The following is a 19,186-nucleotide window of genomic DNA, read 5'->3' on the forward strand; positions in this document are numbered from 1 at the left end:
CCTGGGGGGTGGGGGGGGGCTTGTTCTGGGCCCCGCGCTCCCTCTTGTCGCAGATGATTCTATGGAGCAGAGATTTTACAAGAAGATATTTTCCCTTTTTCAAAGCTCTGTCTCCTTTCTGCCTCCCCTGGCCCTGGTCACACCGCTGGGGGGGCCCTGCCCCCCCTCCTTGGCCTCCTGGTGATGGGGCTGGACCTTCCCCCCACGCTCACTTTCCCCCCTCCCCCAAATTACTCACGGGGGGGGGGGGCTGGAGCATGTTCCCCCTCCCTTGTCATCTCCCCAATCCTCCTGTTCTCCCCCAGCCCTGCAGCCAGAGAGGGCATGTGGCCCAGTGCTCCCAGTTCAGCCCAGTGCTCCCAGTTCAGTCTCACCTCCTCCGTGGCCCCCTAAACCCTCGGCTCCCCCCACTTTGGGCCCCGTGGCCTCCCCCCTCGCTCACGCGCGGCCGAGTCAGGGCCCCGTGCTCGGGGCGATGAGTCTGTGGCCAAGCCCCGGCCTGACTCAGCCACCCCCTTTCTCCGCAGTCAAGGGGGGGGCAGCTCACGCTGGGGGGGGGCAGGTCCCTCTCCCTGGGGACCCCCACACGGGTTTGGGGTGACGTGGGCGCAGTTTGGAGGCGGCTCTAGCCTGGATCTGGGCCTCGGTGCTGCTCCCATCCCCTTAACTCTGCCCCTTGCGCCTGGGGCCCCTCGTACCCGCGGCTGGACGATGATGACGATGATGATGATGATGATGATGTCCCCAGCCGGGCGTCCCCCGAGGGGGGGACTGATGCCACCGGGACCTTCCGGGCCATGAACAAGGTTTTCTGACTCGTGACGCGGTGCCAGTCACGGCAGAAAGCACCGTCTGGCCTCGGGGCTAAGCCTGGGCGCCCCCAAAACCGGGCCCAGGGGGTGGCCAAATCCTGCACTGCCTGGGGGGGGGCAGGGGAAGGGGTGCTGGGCTGGGGTCCTCCGCTCCAGGCCCCCGAGTTGCTGGGGGGGGGTTAATCCTGCCACGTGGTGCCTCTCCCGAAGCGAGGGGGTGCTCAGCCCTCCCGGGGTTGGGGGGGGGATCCCGGGAGCACAAACAGCCCCTCGGCCGCGGGACGGGGTGACCCTGGGGCAGGACGTTGGGACGAGGAGGGGGTCCCCGGGGTGCGGTGCTGGGGCGGGGAGGGGGGTCCCTGGGGCAAGGGGGGGTCCCCGGGGGCAGGAGCGGGTCCCCAAGGTGCGGTGCTGGGGCAGGGGGGGGGTCCCTGGGGCAGGATCCGGAGCCCCCCCAGCCGGGGCTGACTCCGCTCTGTCCCGCAGCACCGCGTGAACCGGGGGGAGCCGCCGCCGCGCCCCCCTCCCCGCCGCCTCCTTCTCTCCGCCCCCCCCCCGCTCCCCCCCCCCCCCCGACCCCGGGTGCTGCCAACATTTTCCAGCTGCCTCTCGACTTCCTCAATCCAGCGGCATAAAAGAGCCGCGGCCGCGGCCCCCGCCCGCACCCCCGGCCCCGCCGCGCCGCCCGCCAGCACCATGTCGGGGTGAGCGGGGCGGGGGGGGCCCGGGGGGGCCCGGGGCACCCGGCGAGGGGCTGCTGGGGCGGTCGGGGGGCTTTTTCCCCAGGGAAATGGACCCCGGTTGAGGGGGATGGGAGCGGGGGGAAATGGGGTCCCGTGTGGCGGCGTCGGGGCACTCAGAGGTGCGAAAGGGGAAACTGAGGCACGGAGCATCGAGCGGGGCTGGGGGCTTGCCCCGGGGGGAGAAGGGGGGTGCTGGGGGCGAGGGGGTAAAGTAAGGGAGGGGGAGGGTGCGTGGGTGCCCCCCCCCGCCTGCACCCCCCCGCTCCCTGCGCCCCCAAACCTCGGGGTCCCCACGGCTGGAAAAGGGCCGGTGGGGGGTAACGGGAACCGGCCGTCGCGGCTCATGGGGCGCCAGCGCTGCCCGCGGGGGGGTCCTGCCCCGAAACGGGGCGGGCGGGGGGGTCCCCAGCCCAAAATAGGGTGGGCAGGGGGGTCCTGGCCCTAAGACCGGGGGTGTACGGGGGGTGCTGGTCCCGGGGCCGGGACACGGGGTGGGTGCGGGGTTCTGGTGTCCCCCAGCCCATTCCCAGGGTGTGTGTGGGGGTCCCAGTCCCTCCCAGCTCAGTACTGGGGTGCGTGGGGCCCCCCAGGGCCTGGAAATGGGATGGGTGTGGGGTCCTGGCCCCTATAGCGCCACACGTGGGGGGATGGCGGGTCCCCGTCCCCTATAGCCCGGCAGGGTCCCGTCCCCGTCCACCCTCCCAGGCTCCGTTCCCGTGCCATCCCCAGGATGTGGTGGCCCACGCTGGTGGCCCTGCTGGTCCCCGCGGCGCTGGCCCAGCTGCGCCCCGAGCGGGAGCTGGACGCCCAGTGGGACCTGTGGAAGAAAACCCACCGCAAGCAGTACAACGGGGAGGTACGGCGGGGAGGGGGGGGGAGCTGGGGGTCCCCGTGGGGTGGGTGTCCCTGTGGGTGTCGTGGGGGGGGGGCCGTGGGCGTAGCCCCTCCCCGCCCTGACGTCCCCGTGGCGCAGGCGGACGAGGCGACGCGGAGGCTGATCTGGGAGAAGAACCTCAAGTACATCAACAGCCACAACCTGGAGCACGCGCTGGGCCTCCGCTCCTTCGAGCTGGCCATGAACCACCTGGGTGACATGGTGAGTGTCAGCGGGGTGGGGGGGGACAGAGGGGACCCAGCACCCTTGGGTGCCCCAGGGCTGCACCCACCCACCCCGGGCTCCTTCCCCAGACCAGCGAGGAGGTGGTGAGGATGATGACGGGCTTGAAGGTGCCTCGCGGCCGCCCCCGGCGCAACGAGACGCTCTACGTCCCCGACTGGAGCGAGAGAGCCCCGGCCGCCGTGGACTGGAGGAGGAAAGGCTACGTGACACCCGTCAAAAACCAGGTAAACCGGGTGCTCCCGGGGGTGCCCAGAGCGGGCGGGGCCACCCCGGTGTCACCCCGGTGTCACCCGCCGTGTCCCCGCAGGGTCAGTGCGGCTCGTGCTGGGCTTTCAGCTCGGTGGGCGCGCTGGAGGGGCAGCTGAAGCGCAAGACGGGGAAGCTGCTGTCCCTCAGCCCCCAGAACCTGGTGGATTGTGTGGCCAACAACGACGGCTGCGGCGGCGGCTACATGACCAACGCCTTCGAGTACGTCCGGCAGAACCGCGGCATCGACTCGGAGGACGCCTACCCCTACATCGGCCAGGTCTGGGGCTGGGGAGGGGGGGGTGAGGCCTCCCTCTGCTCCCCCCGCGACCGCCCTCCCGGCCCCATCTCACCTTGACCTTGCTGGGCCGCTGCAGGACGAGAGCTGCATGTACAGCCCCACCGGGAAGGCGGCCAAGTGCCGCGGCTACCGGGAAATCCCCGAAGGCAACGAGAAGGCTTTGAAAAGGGCCGTGGCCAGGATCGGACCCGTCTCCGTGGGCATTGACGCCAGCCTGCCCTCCTTCCAGTTCTACAGCCGGGGTGAGGGGCTGCGCGGGGGAACCCCCTCTGGTGCCCGCTGGCAGCTCGGGGGAACTGAGGCACGGCCGGGTGGTTCACCCAGCGCGTGACGGTCCGTCCTGCCCCGCAGGCGTGTACTACGACGAGAGCTGCAACGCCGAGAACATCAACCACGCGGTGCTGGCGGTGGGCTACGGCTCGCAGAAGGGCACCAAGCACTGGATCATCAAGAACAGGTACGGCGGGACAGCGCGGCTGCTCTTCACCGGGCCGGGCTCTGCCGGGGGCTCAGGCTCGGCCTTTTCTCCCCACAGCTGGGGCGAGGAGTGGGGCAACAAGGGCTACGTCCTGCTGGCCCGTAACATGAACAACGCCTGCGGCGTCGCCAACCTCGCCAGCTTCCCCAAGATGTGAGCGCTGCCCGCACGCTCCCTCCCCGCGCCGCCTCCGGCCGCCCTCCCCTGCTTCCCCGTCTTCAAACTCGGCCTTTTCGCTCCCGATCTCCGACGCTGACGTCGCTCCGGGGGGGGGGAATCTCTGGCTCTTTATGAGAAATCTCCCACAGAATCGGGGAGAGACCCCCCGGCTGCGGATGAACGGTGCCATGAGCTCCCCCAACTCTGTTTTCCCGGGACTCCTTTGCCGTCCGGCCCCGCGTGTGCCGGGTTCTGCCTTCCCGCGGCCGCTGACGCTCGGCGCCGGGCTCTGGAGAGTCTGATCTGTCCGGAGACGCTTGTGCAAACGGGTCCCACACCGGGCTCTGCCTCCGGGAACGCGGACGCGCCCGGAAATCCCGCGCGGGTGGAACATCCCCGTGGAGAGCGCGGATCTGCCTCTCCCCACCCTGTATCCCAGTGGGGGCTGCAGAGAACGATACGATTTTATTTTTAAAATAAACCCCGTCGGGAATAAAGGCTCCGGCTGGTTTGCTCTGTGCTGTGAGGGCCCCGTGGTGGGACGGGGGGGGGGAAAATCCTTCCCTTTGCCAATGGGGCAGGAGCCGATGGCGAAACGCGGCCGGGTGCGGAGCGGAGCGGGGAGAAAAGATGCTGCTGGGGACTTTTTGCAAAATCCCAGCTGGTTCTGCAGGATCCCTGAAACAGGTGGAAGAAATAACAGGGCCGGGGGGTGAGGAGGAAGAAATCAGAGCAGTGAAGGGGCTGCAGTGCCGCCGCTCTGGGGCAAACGGTGGTGCCAGGGCTGGGGGCGTTTTGCAGCCAAAACCCCAAATCCAAGCGTTCCTTTTCATGAAACTAATGGCAAAATGACTGCAGCAAAGCTCGGGGCGAGCCCTGACGGGCAGGGAAGGTGACATCTGCTTTAGAAATCCACGCAAAAAAATGTTTAGACACTTAAAAATAAGTTTCTTTTTCCGACTTGCACCGAGCCGTGGGTGGTGAAGGGCCTGGCGGGGTGACGGAGGATGAGGGGCGCTGGTTGGTTCATCGGGTTCTGCCAGGCCATCGGGGTTGTTCAAACCCAGCACGCTGGGAAAAAATAAGTGATTTTGGAGCATTTCCTCGTTCGCCAGCTCCCGGCTGCAGCAAGCGGGGGAACCTCCTCACACCCCTGTGCTGCCCCGAGGCCGAGCTGGGCTCCATGGGAAGCTGCACCGTGGCCGGGCGGGCAGGTGAGACACTTCCCTGCGGTGATTTTTGGCTGGAGAACGTGGAGAAACGGTCCTTTTGCGCTCACCTGGGGGACAGAGCCCAGCGCTACCTCCTCGGTGCGTCCCCCTCGACGGCTGCTTTTCCTCGAGAGCGGCCGCAGCGATGGGGACGGAAAGTTGGCAGAGGAACTATCTGGGGATGAGCAAAGTTTCCTTCCAAGGGATGTTTCCTGCGGGTGTGTGTGCGGAAGGGGTCAGGCCTCGTGTCGCTGGGGCCGCGGAGCAGCTCCTGGCCAAGGACGGGGCTTGGGGATTGGTGGGGCAGCAAAACCCCCGGATTGGGATCTGGCGCTGCCATATATTTCTATAAATTATTTCATCTTTGACTTGCATTTAGCTTGTGTCGCCCTCGATCTCGGCGACAGGCGTTGGTGGCGCCGCCCAAAGAGGGAACTGGATTCCCAGTTGGGCAGCAGCTGAGGGGGAGTTGTCCAAAGGCTGGTTCCAAACACCTTCCAGGGCTCTACCACGACCCGAGCTGCTCTTGGGGGGTGAATCGCGTCGTGCCCGTCACCACCGACGGCTCGTCGGATGGTGTAAGAGTCGGTCAGAAGCTCAGCGTTGTCTCAGCGTTGTCATCAGGGACACGGGCAGGGAGGTGCTGCCTGCTTGGAGCGCAGCTGCCGATCCCAGGAGTGGAATGTGGTGCAAAGGCTCCTGCGTGGTACCGAGAGTCCTGGGCCGCTCTTGGGTACCTGGGCCTGGCCAGAGCCGTTAGAGATAACGGCATAGCTACTGTCAAAAAATATGGATCGCAACTGTTGCCATAGCATCGATGAAGAAATCCTGAACTTTAGACGAACTTTGCTTCATTATAACACCAAAACACACCTCCTGGTCGAAGGTTACCTGCCTCCAAGACTGAGCACGCCTCGGACGCTCCCCCTGCGCACGCGCGATGGCCTCGCTTGAGAAGGGCGGAGAGATGAGAATTGAATTCTGAGAAGGGCGGAGACCCCTGAGGCAGAGGTGGAACAAGGAGTGTTAGGAAGCATAAAAGATGACTTCTGGGCAACGAAAATTGGAAGCTTCCCCATCAAGGACCACGACGATCGACGACGCAGCATCAGCTGGACGCGGGACCGTTAGGACGTCGCGAGATCAGCGGTGGCAGCTATAACCTCCCTCCCTCCTCTCTCTAAACTTAACGTTACTTTTCTCCTTCCTCTCACCCATCTCTGTCGTGTGCCGCTCCACAGGCAACACAATAAAGTTCCGCTGTTTGATTACTGCTCTCCCCTTTGGTGTTGGTCACCTTAATTTTGCACTTTCGAGATCGTAGCAAACAAACCATCACGCGTCCACCGAGTGGGCCGTGACAGATGGGGACGACTTCTGGCTCGTCAAAACAGCAAACCCCGAGGCTGAGCAGCTTCTGCTTTCAGCGGGGGCACCCTGGAGGTTCCCAGAGGTGCCAGCGATGCGCTGGCTCAGCGCCCATCGGCTTTCCCGAGGGCTGGTCAGGGCTCAGCTCCATCACAAGGGCCCCTGACTAACCCTATAAACCCAACTTGTCAGACGTCACCCAAAACGCTCCTGCCTGACTGCTCGGCGCTGGCTCAAAAATGGGATTTCTGCTCTGCGGGAAACTCCAAGGTTTCCAACATTCCCGGGTGCTGAGTCAGCGCAAAGGGCTGGTGCGTCTCGGAGAGAGAGAAGCTGAACCTGGTTTGGGGACACGGGGGCGAACCCCCTGCTTCGGCCAGTTTGGGGGCGCAGCCTCGAGGCTCGCTGTGGCCGCGCTGCCCCTTTGCGTTCCGACGCGTTGGTGAACCGGCTTTTCACCGCGTAAAATGCAGAACAAGGAGAAACAAAGAGTTGAACTGGAACAGCTCCGCTCAGGCAGACGCATCTCTGGAAAACAAAACCTGCCATGTCAGCAAGGCTGCGTTCAGCAGCTGAAAACCATTATCTTTTTTAAAAACAACAACAAAAAAATCCCAGCTGTGGGCAGTTCTGTCAACAAAGCTCCTTTATCCTCCTGTCAGAGCTGGGCTAAAACCCACCCGTTTCCTCTTCTGTCTCTCATCTCTGGCCTTGGTAGGATTTAAAAAAAAAAAATTAAAAAAAAGTATTTTTGATATACAAAACTAATTCATTCACCTTTATCTGGTATTTCCCTGGTGGTTTTGACTCACTCCAGGACAGAGAAAATAAGTGATTTTCCTCTGCCCCCCCCCCCGAGTTAGTGGCAGCAAAATGTGGCAGGGAAGCAGTCAGGAGGTTCAGCCTTTTTGGCCAAAAGATGCGAATTTGGTTATTCCTGTGGCTGCTGGGGAGGAAGCATGAGTTGGAAAAAAAATGTAAAGAAAAGGGATGAGGAGAGAAAAAAGTGAGGGTGAGGGGTGGTACGGCAGGAGGCAGCGACCTCCTGTTGTCTGATTTTTGCTTCTTTCTTCCTCCAAAAATCGGGGAGCGCGTTCTGGTGACCGGGGCTCTACCCGGCCGGCGAGGAACCGCGGAAGCACCGTGGGGCTGCCCCCTACGGAGCTCCCCCGGATCCAGAGGGGTGCCCTGCTCTGGGACCCGCTCTTGGGGTGCCACCACTCACCCCACTGAGCCCGAGCGTGCCCGGGTCCGCTCCAACCTTCCCTTCGTGGGGAATCCCGAGCAGAATTTCTGAGCAGAATTTCCGAGCAGAATTTCCGAGCAGAAATCAGGAGCGATGAAATTGGCCACCAAGTGTGACCAACTCATCCACCCTCCCCAGGAACTTCTCCACTAATAAGGGATAATCTGTCAGGAATTATTTCAATTCTTGAGGTGGAAGGCGCGCGGTTGTCATTGCTAACTCTTGCAGTCTCGGGCAGCTTTTTAGCAAATGACTCAGCTGCATTTTCAAAGCTCTTGAGACGCTGTTTTGTTTTCTTCTCTTCTCTTAGAAGATGGTTTCTTGCAGCCATTTTATGTCCCACGGTGCTTTGTAGTGGGGAGAAATGCACCCTCCTGCCCGGCTGTCCTGCGTGGGGACCCGGAGGGTGCCCTGAGGAGAGGCTGGAGTGTGATTTCCAGGCAGCTGGAGACTTTGCTGGCTGCGTTTTCAGCCCGTCTGCACTGTAAATGTGTCTCCTGTGCCCGTGGGGTCTGAGGCTGGTCAGCTCAGCTCCGTCCCGTGACCGTATCGAAACCTCGTCTTCCCATCCGCGCCTCCCCGCCGGAAAGGGAATAAATGTGATTTTTTTTCCTAAGGGCTGGCTTGGTCTGGTCGGTACACCGCTGCGGTGGGATGGGACTCTACCCAGTTCAAACCAGTAGCAAGGCTCCGTGCTTGACCTCATCCTGTCTCTTAGCTCAGCATCAAGTCATGAAAATGTGAAGATCCTGTGAGAGGAGCGTGAGCCCCGCTCCTGCCCGCCGGCCCCTCGAGCCACATAAACCACCGTGAGAGCTTTGCCACTAATTTTTGGGGTGCTGGGAAAAGAAAACTTTCTCATCCACCATCATTTTCTGATGGTATGGAGGGTCCTGCTTCAGATAACCCCGTGACCAGCCCAGCAAGGCCGGTTCCCAGCTAAGTGAAAATGAAATCAGAGCATTTCCTCATTTCCTGACTCGTGATTTGTCTGACGAGTTGCAGGCGCCGTGTGCCAGAGGTCCTGGGTGTCCCGGTGGTGGGGATGTGCTGGATTTGTCCCCAGTGTCCCCCCAGCCCATAGACGTGCTGCCGGGACCCACCACCAGAAGAAGCGTTTTCAGGTACGTTGGGTTCTTTTGTGTTTTAACACCCCGCTGGGAGCTTTGAGGAAGTAAAACTGAAGGAACAATATTTTTATGTTGACTCTGACTCCATCTTATCTCTAATCTCCTCCAAGCCCTCTCTGGGTAGTTGAATTGTAGGTAGCAGCCCGTCCTCGGGAGCTGGTGGACGTCAGTTGGATAAAAATAGGATTTTTTTGTGTTTGTTTTTCAAGGTGCTGGAAAACACAGGTTGGTCAAAACAGCCGCTTGACCAGGCGATGTGCAAACCTCCTTCGGGGAGGGTTTCTCGGGCAGGGTGGAACCGTCAGACAAGGCGCGTGTCTGGATGCGTCCCGGCCTCCCGGTGTCGGCGCGGGGAGGGCAGGGGTTGGCTCCAGCAACGCTTCTCCCGCCGAGGGGAGTTTCCGAGTGCGGGGCAGGATTTCTTACCCCACCTGGCAGGGGCTGGGGGTGCGCAGCCGGCGAGGCAGCGCCGCTGCGGGGTGCTTGTCTGGGCAGGCAGGATGGGAGCTGTCGGGCATCAGCCGGTGTAGAAACGCAGCGCAGGGCATGCCAGGGAGCCCAGGTCAGGGATGTCATCACCGCTGGGCCTCCCTCACCCAACCGGATTTGTCACTAAGGGGTCAAGCACGGCTCCGGGTCTGAGCCCGCGGCTCCCAGCCTGCGTCCCGTGTCGCTCCGACGCCCCAGCCCCAGCCGAGCGGGATGAAGCTGCTGGTTCCCGTCGCCTTCCTGGCCGCGCTGACGGCGGCACTGGGACACCCCGACCCCGCGCTGGACTGGCACTGGCAGCTCTGGAAGAAAACCTACGGCAGGGAGTACTGCCACGAGGTAGGGCTGTGCCGGGGTGGGGGTGGCTCGGGGTGCTGCCGTGGGGGGAGAAGAGCCGACAGCGCTCCGAAGCACCACTGGTCCCCAGGGCTGGCTCGACAGGGGCTGCCCACCACCTTCTGTGGGATAAAATGGGATGAAATGGCTGCGGGGGTCGCTGCCACACGCCACGAGGCCGCGTTTGGTTTCAGAAAGAGGAAGGGGACCGGCGCGCGACGTGGGAGAGGAACCTGCGACTGGTGACGCTGCACAATCTGGAGCACTCCCTGGGGCTGCACTCCTACCAGCTGGGCATGAACCACCTCGCAGACATGGTAGGTGCCGGCCGCGCTGCTGAGAAGGGGGTTGTCTTCATCTCTAACTACCTGCGAGGTTGATTTAACAAGGCACAGGGGTGGGTTAGGGGTGGAGGAACTCCCAACCACCCCTCTCAGCCCACCCTCTTGGGACTCCAACAGCCGGGGACAAACTGCTCAGACATTCCTGTGCCCAACCCAGCGGCGTGAGGCAATGTGGTGTGAGGAAACGACTCCTAAACGCAGCATTAGGGATGCACAGACCTGGGCCTGGTCATTATATATATTTGCAAATCCTCCCTCTTCGATGTCCCAAGGTTGTAGTGTTGTTCAGTGAAATGCACCAGCTTCGAGGGATTTTTGGTGCTGGAGTTACACTCTGTATCTTCTTTTTCTTGCCCTTTCCAATGAATGGCTAGAAAATAAATGTCAAAAATAAAGTCAAGGACTCCACAAACCTAATTCTTGCCGCTCAGACTGTTCAAGGGAAATGCTCCTCCACTTCCAGCACGCCCAGTGTAAGATGTCTCCAAGACAAGGACATCATGAGCAGGGACTTTCTTTTCCCACCAGACCAGTGAAGAAGTGGCAGCTTTGTTGACTGGACTCAACGTTGTCCCTCGGCCAAACCAGACCTCCACGTACCAACCGCAGCCCGGCAGCCGAGACCCGGACACGGTGGACTGGAGGGAGAAGGGATGCGTCACGGACGTGAAGAACCAGGTTTGAAGCTCTCTCTGCGCCTCTTCGCGTCTCGGACCCGGGCTCGGGCTGAGCGTCTCTGGGGCTTTCGCAGGGCGCCTGTGGGTCGTGCTGGGCGTTCAGCGCCGTGGGAGCCCTGGAGGCCCAGGTGAAGCTGAAGACGGGGAAGCTGGTGTCCCTGAGCACCCAGAACCTCGTTGACTGCTCCATGATGTATGGGAACAAAGGCTGCAGCGGAGGTTACATCACCGGTGCTTTCCAGTACATCATCGACAACCAAGGGATTGACTCGGACGAGTCCTACCCCTACGTGGCTCAGGTAGGTGACAGACCCCAACAGCACAGGAAAGCTGCAGAAAAACACGTGTGCGTGGAAGCAGCAGGGCCTTTCGTTCTGCTCTCCCGTGCAGACACTTTTCTCCTCCTCTCCCACTAATTTCCCTCTGTCTTGGTTTCTACCAGTCTCGTGTCATCTTTGCAGCTGATTCTTTCAAAGCCAGGGAAAGGACCTTTGGAGTTCTTCTTTTCTCTTAGGTGAATGCCTGGACTGGGAGCTAGAATTTCTACATGTTTCTGTCCTACATAAATTATGAGGCAACGTACTACACGGAAGGGAAGAATGGGACAGGATTCCTGGGTCCTATTCTCAGCTCTCTGTATTATTCCATCTTCTGTAGTTGAAAAATGGGATATTGGTATTTCTACCATTTCAGTGGGCAGAGGTTTCCGGTGAATGAGGTTTATACAATTGTTTGTTGAAGAGTTGCCTGTAACAGATGCTCTGTGACTGCTGCAAGGTCATAAGGAAAGAGCCGTAAGAAAATAAAGATCCTAATGCTGAGAGTCTTGATGGCCAGAGACAAGAGATGCCCTGGAATGACCTGGTGTCTTGAAAACAGGTCAACGCACCAGCAGCTCAGTCCAAGACAGAGAAGTGGAATACAAATCTTCAAACATGCATAAGGCAGCTGCAGAGACAAAAGACACTGTTCTCTGTGTCCACAGGGAGACTGAGAAGCCACGGGCTTAATTTGCGATAGAAGAAATTTAGGTTAAACATGAGGAGGAGCCTCCTGATGGGAAGGATGAGGAAGCAAGGACAGTTTCTCTAGGGAAGTGGTAGAAGTATTGTCATCAGAGGTTTCTAGAAAAAAGGCAGAGAACTCTGTTGCAATAGTTTGCCAATTCTTGGTGTGGGGAAGTGAGATGGACAAGACAGTCTTCTCAGGTCCTTCCAGCCATCTTTTCTGTCGTCCTGTGTAGAAAAACGGTGCTCAAAGAAAAGTGAAGAACGGGGTTAGCACAGGGTAAAAGAGGGCTGACAGAAAACACGTACCCGAAAGTCTTGAGATGTTCTTGGTGAATCCCTCACGCTCCTCTTCTCAACTCCCCCTTGTTCCCACCAGAATGGGACATGTCGATATGATGCTTCCACACGAGCCGCCACTTGCTCCAAGTACATTGAGCTCCCCTACGCCAACGAAACAGCCCTGAAAGATGCTGTAGCCAACATCGGACCCGTCTCTGTCGCCATTGACGCCACCCAGCCCACCTTCTTCTTGTACAGGTCAGGTACGTCCTTCTACCCTGGAGATCTTCTTCACAGTCTTCTGTGTCCTTCTCCACATAAAGCTTATGAAATTTGGTGGAATTTGGCAAGTTGGGGCTTAAGTCCTGGATGAAGTGACTCTGCCGAAGGTTGACTTTGACTCAAAGACGAGGTCTTGTGGTGATGACACCTTTCCAAACTCCTTTTTTTCCAGGTGTGTACGATGACCCCCGGTGCACCCAGGAGGTGAATCACGCAGTGCTCGTGGTTGGCTACGGCACCCTAAATGATAAGGATTACTGGCTTGTGAAAAACAGGTAAAGGCACGACCATGAGTCACTGAACTCGTGCTGTCTGTACACTCGCTCTCTATGGGGACGGGCTCTCCGCGGGAACCTCCCGCTGCTCAAACTGGCATCCTCACAGTTTTATAACGACCGATATTTATACAGACGAGAGGAAGATCAGTTGGGTGCTTGTGCAATGGGGGTTGTTACAGCATCGAAAGTTGGTATCGCTCCTTAAACTATTCCCTGAGGATTCATGCTTAGCCATGTCAAAGCACCTTTACGCCGTCCTAGCAGTGTGAAGGAACTTTAAATGCATTTAAAATACACTTACACCCACCTTAAGTTCCCTTTATGTTCATGAGTGTTGTCATAACTTAATCGGGGATTAGAAATCCCATGAAGCAGTTAACCGAAACACTTTGATGCTGTGACGGTGATAAAGCCGCCGCTTCGCTTACAGAAGAAGGAATTTAATTTCTCTCATCTCTGCTTGTTTCCTCTCCCAAAAGCTGGGGCGTGAGTTTTGGTGAGGAGGGCTACATCCGCATGTCGAGGAACCACGCGAACCACTGCGGGATCGCCAGTTACGCCTCTTATCCGCTGATATAGACGGACCGTGCGCGTCCGAGAGGGCTCCCGAGGCTGCAGTCCAACCCCTGATGCTACGCTCGCATCGACTGACCAAGAATCATTTTCTGGCTCTGTGGGCAATGTCCTTCTGTTAGATCCGCTCGTGTTACAGGCTGGGAGGGAGCCCTTCGCGTGGGAGGATTTTGGAATATGATTTACAGGCACCTAGTGACGTCTTTTGGGGGAAAAAAGTTGTTTGGGTTTTTTTTCAGAGTAAAATTGTGGTTACTACAATTATAACAAAATATAAATTATAACACCTACAGTTAGAGATCACGTTTCCCTCTCTCCGGTTTAGCACTGAGTACTGCTGCGATGCCACGGATGTGATTTTATCTCTGTGCAACGTTGATGAAATTGCAGATATTCTTTGAAAAATAAAAGATCAGTTTCGCTGCCCAAACCCCTGATATTTGGTCTCTGGAGGCAGGAATGGGTGGCAGAAGGAATTCCAGCTGGTGTTTGCTCCCCCGGCACCACCCCGCCGTGTAAGACCTCTCACAAAACCTCTCCACAAATGAAGTTTCTCTCCAAACGATGTTTATAATTTGGGAACGGAGGATACGGACTGCTGCTGCCAGAAGTGCGGGGAGAGGAAGTAGCTGCTGTCCGTGGTTTCACGTTGATGTGAGTTCTCGTGATGATGATGATGATGATGATATTGAAATATAAACGCTGTCGCTGGCACTTCAGCTGCCGCCGCACCCACACACCAGAACGCAGCATCAAACGCTTGTTTCCAACAGGGACGGCAAAACCAGCGCTGAAGGAAAAAACGTTTTCATGTTAAACCTTTCGGGTGAGACTGCAAATTCATCGGCCCTTTTTCTTTAAATTTATGTATTTACTATAGGCTTTAAAAAAATATTTGTTTCTGTGGCAAAAGTTCCATCGAGAATCTATTTACCGGGCACTGTGGTGGCCTGAGGTGCCACTGCCACCTTGGGGGAGCTGGGGGAATTGGACAAGTCTCCATCTGCAAGGTGACATTTGAGAATGCTCACGTCACCTACCACAATTATCGCATATTTTTGGCCTTTGCAGCTAACTAGATAGGTTGTTGTTGGGTTTTTTAAACTCTTTTGCCAAGGCGTTGCTCGCTCATTAAACCCTTTCGACTGAAGAAATGTCCTTTCCAAGCGTGGAGATCTCTGTAGGTCACGGAAAACGGCTCAAAACCCATCGTGCCTTCAGCAAAAACATCAACCGGCGAAGGGCTGATGGGCCCAAGACCTTCGTTCAAGGAAGTAAAAAAGAGTATTTTGAGTTAACGCAAACATACGAACTGGGGGGCTCTGGGAGGGTATCGGGGCTGTGGGGAGGGTTCCCACAGGTGGGTACAGGTGGCACTGGGAGGGTCTTGGGGGACCTGAAGAGCTTTGGGGTGTACTTGGGTGCTCAGCGGGGTTACTGGGATGGCCTTGGGAGCTCTGGGGTGTTTCGGAGGCTTGGGGAGGGCTTGGGGGTGCTCAGAGGACTAGTTAGCATGCTTTTATTCAGGCCCTGGCCCTAGAACTTGGTGTTCTCCGCTCAGCCCCCGCCTCACGCTCCTCATTCCCCCCCCCCAAGCTTTCTTTTGTCTCTGTAAGGGCCTCAGGAGCCTTTGAGTTCCCTCACAAACCATCCTCTGGCTTTCCTGGTGCCCCAGAGGACTCCGTGGGCCTTTCACTCTGTCTGGGACCCCTGACTCGGCCTTTGAGCCCCTCTAGAACTTTTAACCCAGGTCCAGAGCCAGGCCCAGCGCAGCCCCTCAGCTGCGGCTCCCACACGAGCGCCGCCAGGGCTGGAAGCTCTTTGCAGCAGCCACCTCTCCTTGGCAGCCCCCTCTCAGCCCCCAAACACGGGGGCTCTTCGCTCTCTCTCTCAAAAACCCTCACCCTCACCCCAAAACCGCTTTGAAAAGCCACAGCAAAGGCCAGCAAAGATCTCCAAGCTCCCTGGGGGGCAGCAGGGCCCACTACGGGTCCCAGCAAAGCCGGGTGAAGGCCTCAGAGCTCTCTGGAGGGCAGCAGGGCCCCCTGCAGGCCATGGTAAAGTAGAATATTTTTAATTAGAAGCGGCGTTTGCAGACAGTTCTGCAGATCACCCCGCCTCTCCGGGAAGGGCGGGAAAGGGGAGGGGCGAGGCGCGCTCTGCGCATGCGCGGAGTCCCCGTGAGCGCCCCGTGGGCGGGGCGGAACTACATTTCCCAGCGTGCCGCGCGCTGCCCGGAGGTCACTTCCTGTCACCGAGGACTTCCGGTGGCGCTACCTTGGCTCGGTGTTGCCGGGCAACGGGGCGGAGATGGCGAGGAGCGGCCTGGGGGGGGGCCGTAGGGAGGGGAGTGGGGTCTGTGGGGCAGGGAAAGGGCTGTGGAGGGGGGGAACTGGGGTCTGTGGGGTAGGGTCTTTGAAGGGGGAGAGCTGGGGGGTCTGTGGGGCAGGAGAGGGTCTGTGGAGAGGGGGATTTGGGGGTCTGTGGGGCAGGAGAAGGCTGTGACGGATCTGAGGTACCAGAGGGAGGGTTCTGGAATAGAGGAGGTTGTGGGGGGAGCCCTGGGAGGGGTCTGTGGGTGTCGGAGAGGTCCCAGGGGGGTGTTGTGGGAGTGGGCTTTGCGGGGATGTGGGGGATCAGGCAGGCCCTGCTGCTGCAGCTCTGGGGGTGTCGCGGGCGCTGGGTCTCTGCAGGCAGCAGTCGGTGGAACCGGGGGTTTCTCTGCTTTGCAGGAGCCCTCCGGGCTGTGTGGCAGCAGCCTGGGGTGGAAATGCCGGCGTGAAGGGGAATATTGAGGGGAAGGAAGGGTCCCCTGGCCTAGGGAGCGGGGGCTGTGACGCCTCAGCGTAGCTGGGTAGTGCACATAGTGACACTGGTGTCTCCATGAGGCAGCTCAGGGAAACAGGGACACGTGGCCTGAAGCGGGGACTTCTGGGGAGAGAAAGGCCACCAGCGGGAGTTGGTAGTCCCTCGGTGGCTGGGAAATACGGGCTAGTGCTTTCTGAGAAGAACAGGGAATTCGGTGGGGAGAGGAACCAGCTCTGTTTTGTCAGAGGCGGCGCAGGCAGCGGTGAGAGCTGCCATCCTTCGCCATGCCGCTTCCACGACAGCAGCGATACCTGCTGGGGCTTCGCAGAGGGAGGCGGCCGCTTTCTGTTCTGCTTTGCTGCGCCGCTACCTGTACGCTTTCCAGCAGGAGCACAAGTACCCCCAGGGCTGTTTCTCCCTGCTCTGTGATATCCCTTATCAACATTGCTGTGAAGTACGTGGCTGTTCGTGTCTTCCTGCCCGTGAAGGCCTGAATTGTCTCGTTTAGTTGTCCCATTCACATTCCCTTTGCAATAAAATACTCCATTCTCTTTTTGCTTCTAGATGAGGCTCCTGATTCTTGCTGTGTTTGCCCTGTTCTACGTGGCCCCCTGAGAGGAAGGGGCCGGACTCCTGGCCTCCAAATCACTATTAAACGGTTGTGCTGTGGAGGACGGGACTCTGCAGCACCTCAGCTACGCCGCTGGCTCCGGGTGAGCTTTGTCTCATACTTCCCAGGAGCAAATCTTCGTGTGTGTGTGTGCAGGGTTGGAGACTCTTCCTAGGCTCCGTGGTGTCCTCTTTGCTCCCCGTAAGTCTGAGCTTACAGCTGGTGCTTGAAGGTCCGACCCTGCGATTTGCCTTTTCCTTCCCGTTGCTTTCGCCGTTTCCTGCTTTCCCCTCGTGGTAGCTGTCTGTCCAGCATGGTGCAGTTCCTCGTGTTTCATCTTGTGATGTTCCCCTCCCCGGGCACACAGACACTCTTTCTTGGCTTTGTGAGTTTTTCTGACATCCAGTTTCCTGTCCTATTTGCAGCTTCTCTCAGCGTTGCCTTCCCCTTCCTGCAATCCCCTTCTAATACGCCTTGACTCCCCATCCTAGTCCCTTTTTAAGTTTCAAAAGTCAGTTCTTCCAGCTGTTAACTGTCAGGATGGAGCTGCCACCGCTCTGGCACGGTCCCTCAGCGAGTCGAATACCAAATCTGAGACTTTCCTCCTATCCCTTTCTTTGTGCTGCTTTAGACACGGAGCTGTGGGATGATTCTCTCCCCACCAGAGGCTTTTGGCGTCGTCTCTGTGATGTTCAGTATCAGGTGGCTCCAGATCACTCGCTATATTCTCATTTGTTGAAATTTCTCCCCTCCAATGCTCGTTCTTACCCCCGAGTGTCCTGTAGCTCTGCTCTCCTCAGCCATCGCTGAGACTGCGGCGTGCCGGAGCCTGGGCAGGGTGTTGTGGGGAAGGAGGAGCGACCGCATCCCCCTTGGCTGGGCCTGCCTGGCTGTAACTACAGGAGATCTGTTGGCCACCTGGTTCAATTCTCTTCTTTACCCATTTCCTTACTTTCCTTGAATGAAATGCAACTATTTTCCTTAAGTTTCAGATCTCAGAGTGATTGAAGTGTCCCACGCTGTGCTTCTGCAGCCTCTCGAAGCTGCTTACTTCAACTTCACCTCTGCCACCATCGCGTACCCGGCACAGGAGGGTGGACAGGCGACGGTGAGTGATTTGATCTGACTTTTTATGCAGTTGTAGCCCAACAGACGCACCTGACTGCGCTCTCTGAGCTTGTTAGGGGATGATGCACATCCCTGCACCTCACACTGCCTGTGCTCTGCTGCAGGAAGGGAAGGTGGCAAATACTATCCTCCTCCTCCTCCCCTTTTTTAGGTTGCTTCCTGAGTGCTCCTGGGCAGGGAGGAATCCTGGCTCAGAGTGAGTTTGACAGGAGGGTCCCGCCTCACTTTGTGTAAGTATCTTTCAATAAATAATTGAAATTACACTGCAGTGATTGTGCAGCCCGGCACAGTGCCCCTGTGTTGGCTTTGCACTACAGGCACCTGAAAAACTCCAGCGTGGATTGTAGTTAACCCGTGTCTGCTGTCCAGAATAAAATATCACAGAGATAGCAGTTTCCATCCCAGCTACCTCTGTGAAGGGGCTGGCACTGTGGGATTTGGGCCAGAAGCTTTGTGGGTGGCAGATCTGATGGTTGTAACGCGGCTGCGTGTGATTTGTTTTGAATTCTTTCTAACAATTTCTCCTTCAGCTGGACCGGGTCGTTTTTGGCGCGATGACCCCGCCCTCCGTCGGGATGCTGCTGCTGTGATACTCGAGCAGGAGGAACTGTGGCACCCCGAGGAGCAAAAAGAACTGAGCAAAGTCCCAGCGCTCGGGAGGGAGCCAACGTTAACCTACGCGGGACTGCAGGTGTGTTTGGATCCGCAACGCCCGCAAAAGCGCTGCCTGGGCTGCGCGTCGGCCCTGTCACCTCAGTGGCAGTGGTGTGTTGCCTCCTCCCTTTAAAAAAAAGAAGAAAAAACACCGAAAAGTGCCCAGCCAAACCCCGTTGTCTGCGTATTCAGAGCAGAGTCCCCTCGCTCTGTTGCGGATAAGCGCGGGTGAAGCTGTGACACGAAGGTGTTAACGCCCAGCAGAGCTTGTTCTGGGGGTGCAGCTCTGCGGCGTTTCTGGCGCCTGCGCTCGGCCACACGGACCCCGCCGCCGTCTCTTCGAACCCTGTGAATCTTGGGGGGCCCCTTCTCTGGGTGCTGCCCACCTTTGCCGAAACACCTGTGGGAAGGAGCTCTGCCTAGTGCTGATAACGGACCTCTGGGAGGCTCGTTTGAGCTTTGCTAAGCCGGGCCTGGGAAGCCCCGTTGTATTTCAGCGAGCAGTTAATTGCTGTATGTCTGGTTGGTTGGGTTTTGGGTGGTTTTTTTTTTTCCCCCGGTTGCTCTGTTGAGGAACTGAAGGCTTTGTAATCAAACAAACACCAGAGGGAAGCCTGCTTTTCTTTTAGCAGGAGGTCCTGGAGGCACCTGGCTGCCTCCAGACGCAGCTGAAGGCCATACAGTCAGGAAAATAAATCCACACATTACTCCATCGGTAAAATAAATGCAAGAATGAGAGCAGAGGGAACACGTGGGGAGCAGAAAGCGCGTTACTGGGTTCATTCCTCTGCTCTGCGAAGGGCTGGTACCTCACACCAGCTTTCCTGACAGCCCCAAGCACTAGTATAAGGTTTCTTTTTACCGCCGTAAATAAATCATAGCGCGGCTGCCTGTCGGGCATGGA

At 58.3% G+C, this 19,186-nt stretch overlaps 2 protein-coding genes and 1 long non-coding RNA gene across 5 annotated transcripts; all 3 read left to right on the top strand.

The window, feature by feature from the left end:
* The first annotated feature begins 722 nt into the window (after window positions 1–722).
* On the top strand, window positions 723–4,356 carry CTSK (cathepsin K). Of its 2 annotated transcripts, XM_074809231.1 has the most exons (9): window positions 723–806; window positions 1,299–1,516; window positions 2,285–2,411; window positions 2,529–2,651; window positions 2,744–2,899; window positions 2,983–3,201; window positions 3,299–3,464; window positions 3,574–3,679; window positions 3,758–4,356. In XM_074809231.1, the coding sequence occupies exons 1-9, from the start codon at window positions 798–800 to the stop codon at window positions 3,855–3,857; spliced, it is 1,224 nt and encodes a 407-aa protein (XP_074665332.1). In that variant the 5' UTR covers window positions 723–797; the 3' UTR covers window positions 3,858–4,356. The 2 variants fall into 2 exon arrangements, with proteins under 2 accessions (XP_074665332.1, XP_074665333.1); XM_074809232.1 differs by lacking the exon at window positions 723–806 and having other exon boundaries at window positions 1,494–1,516; window positions 2,261–2,411.
* Window positions 4,357–8,677: 4,321 nt separating this feature from the next.
* On the top strand, window positions 8,678–13,512 carry CTSS (cathepsin S). 2 transcript variants are annotated; one of them, XM_074809529.1, is made up of 9 exons: window positions 8,687–8,808; window positions 9,024–9,039; window positions 9,432–9,642; window positions 9,834–9,956; window positions 10,512–10,661; window positions 10,735–10,959; window positions 12,047–12,212; window positions 12,404–12,506; window positions 12,989–13,512. In XM_074809529.1, exons 3-9 carry the CDS (start codon window positions 9,517–9,519, stop codon window positions 13,086–13,088), a joined length of 993 nt encoding a protein of 330 aa, XP_074665630.1. In that variant the 5' UTR covers window positions 8,687–8,808; window positions 9,024–9,039; window positions 9,432–9,516; the 3' UTR covers window positions 13,089–13,512. The 2 variants fall into 2 exon arrangements, with proteins under 2 accessions (XP_074665629.1, XP_074665630.1); XM_074809528.1 differs by lacking the exon at window positions 9,024–9,039 and having other exon boundaries at window positions 8,678–8,808.
* Window positions 13,513–15,771: 2,259 nt separating this feature from the next.
* On the top strand, window positions 15,772–19,186 carry LOC141916609 (uncharacterized). Its single transcript, XR_012621161.1, has 5 exons — window positions 15,772–16,344; window positions 16,455–16,603; window positions 17,487–17,608; window positions 17,780–17,858; window positions 18,159–19,186. It is a non-coding gene; the product is annotated as an uncharacterized LOC141916609 (long non-coding RNA).

Source organism: Strix aluco, chromosome 30 (genome assembly GCF_031877795.1).
Source record: "Strix aluco isolate bStrAlu1 chromosome 30, bStrAlu1.hap1, whole genome shotgun sequence".
Lineage (NCBI taxonomy): Eukaryota > Metazoa > Chordata > Aves > Strigiformes > Strigidae > Strix > Strix aluco.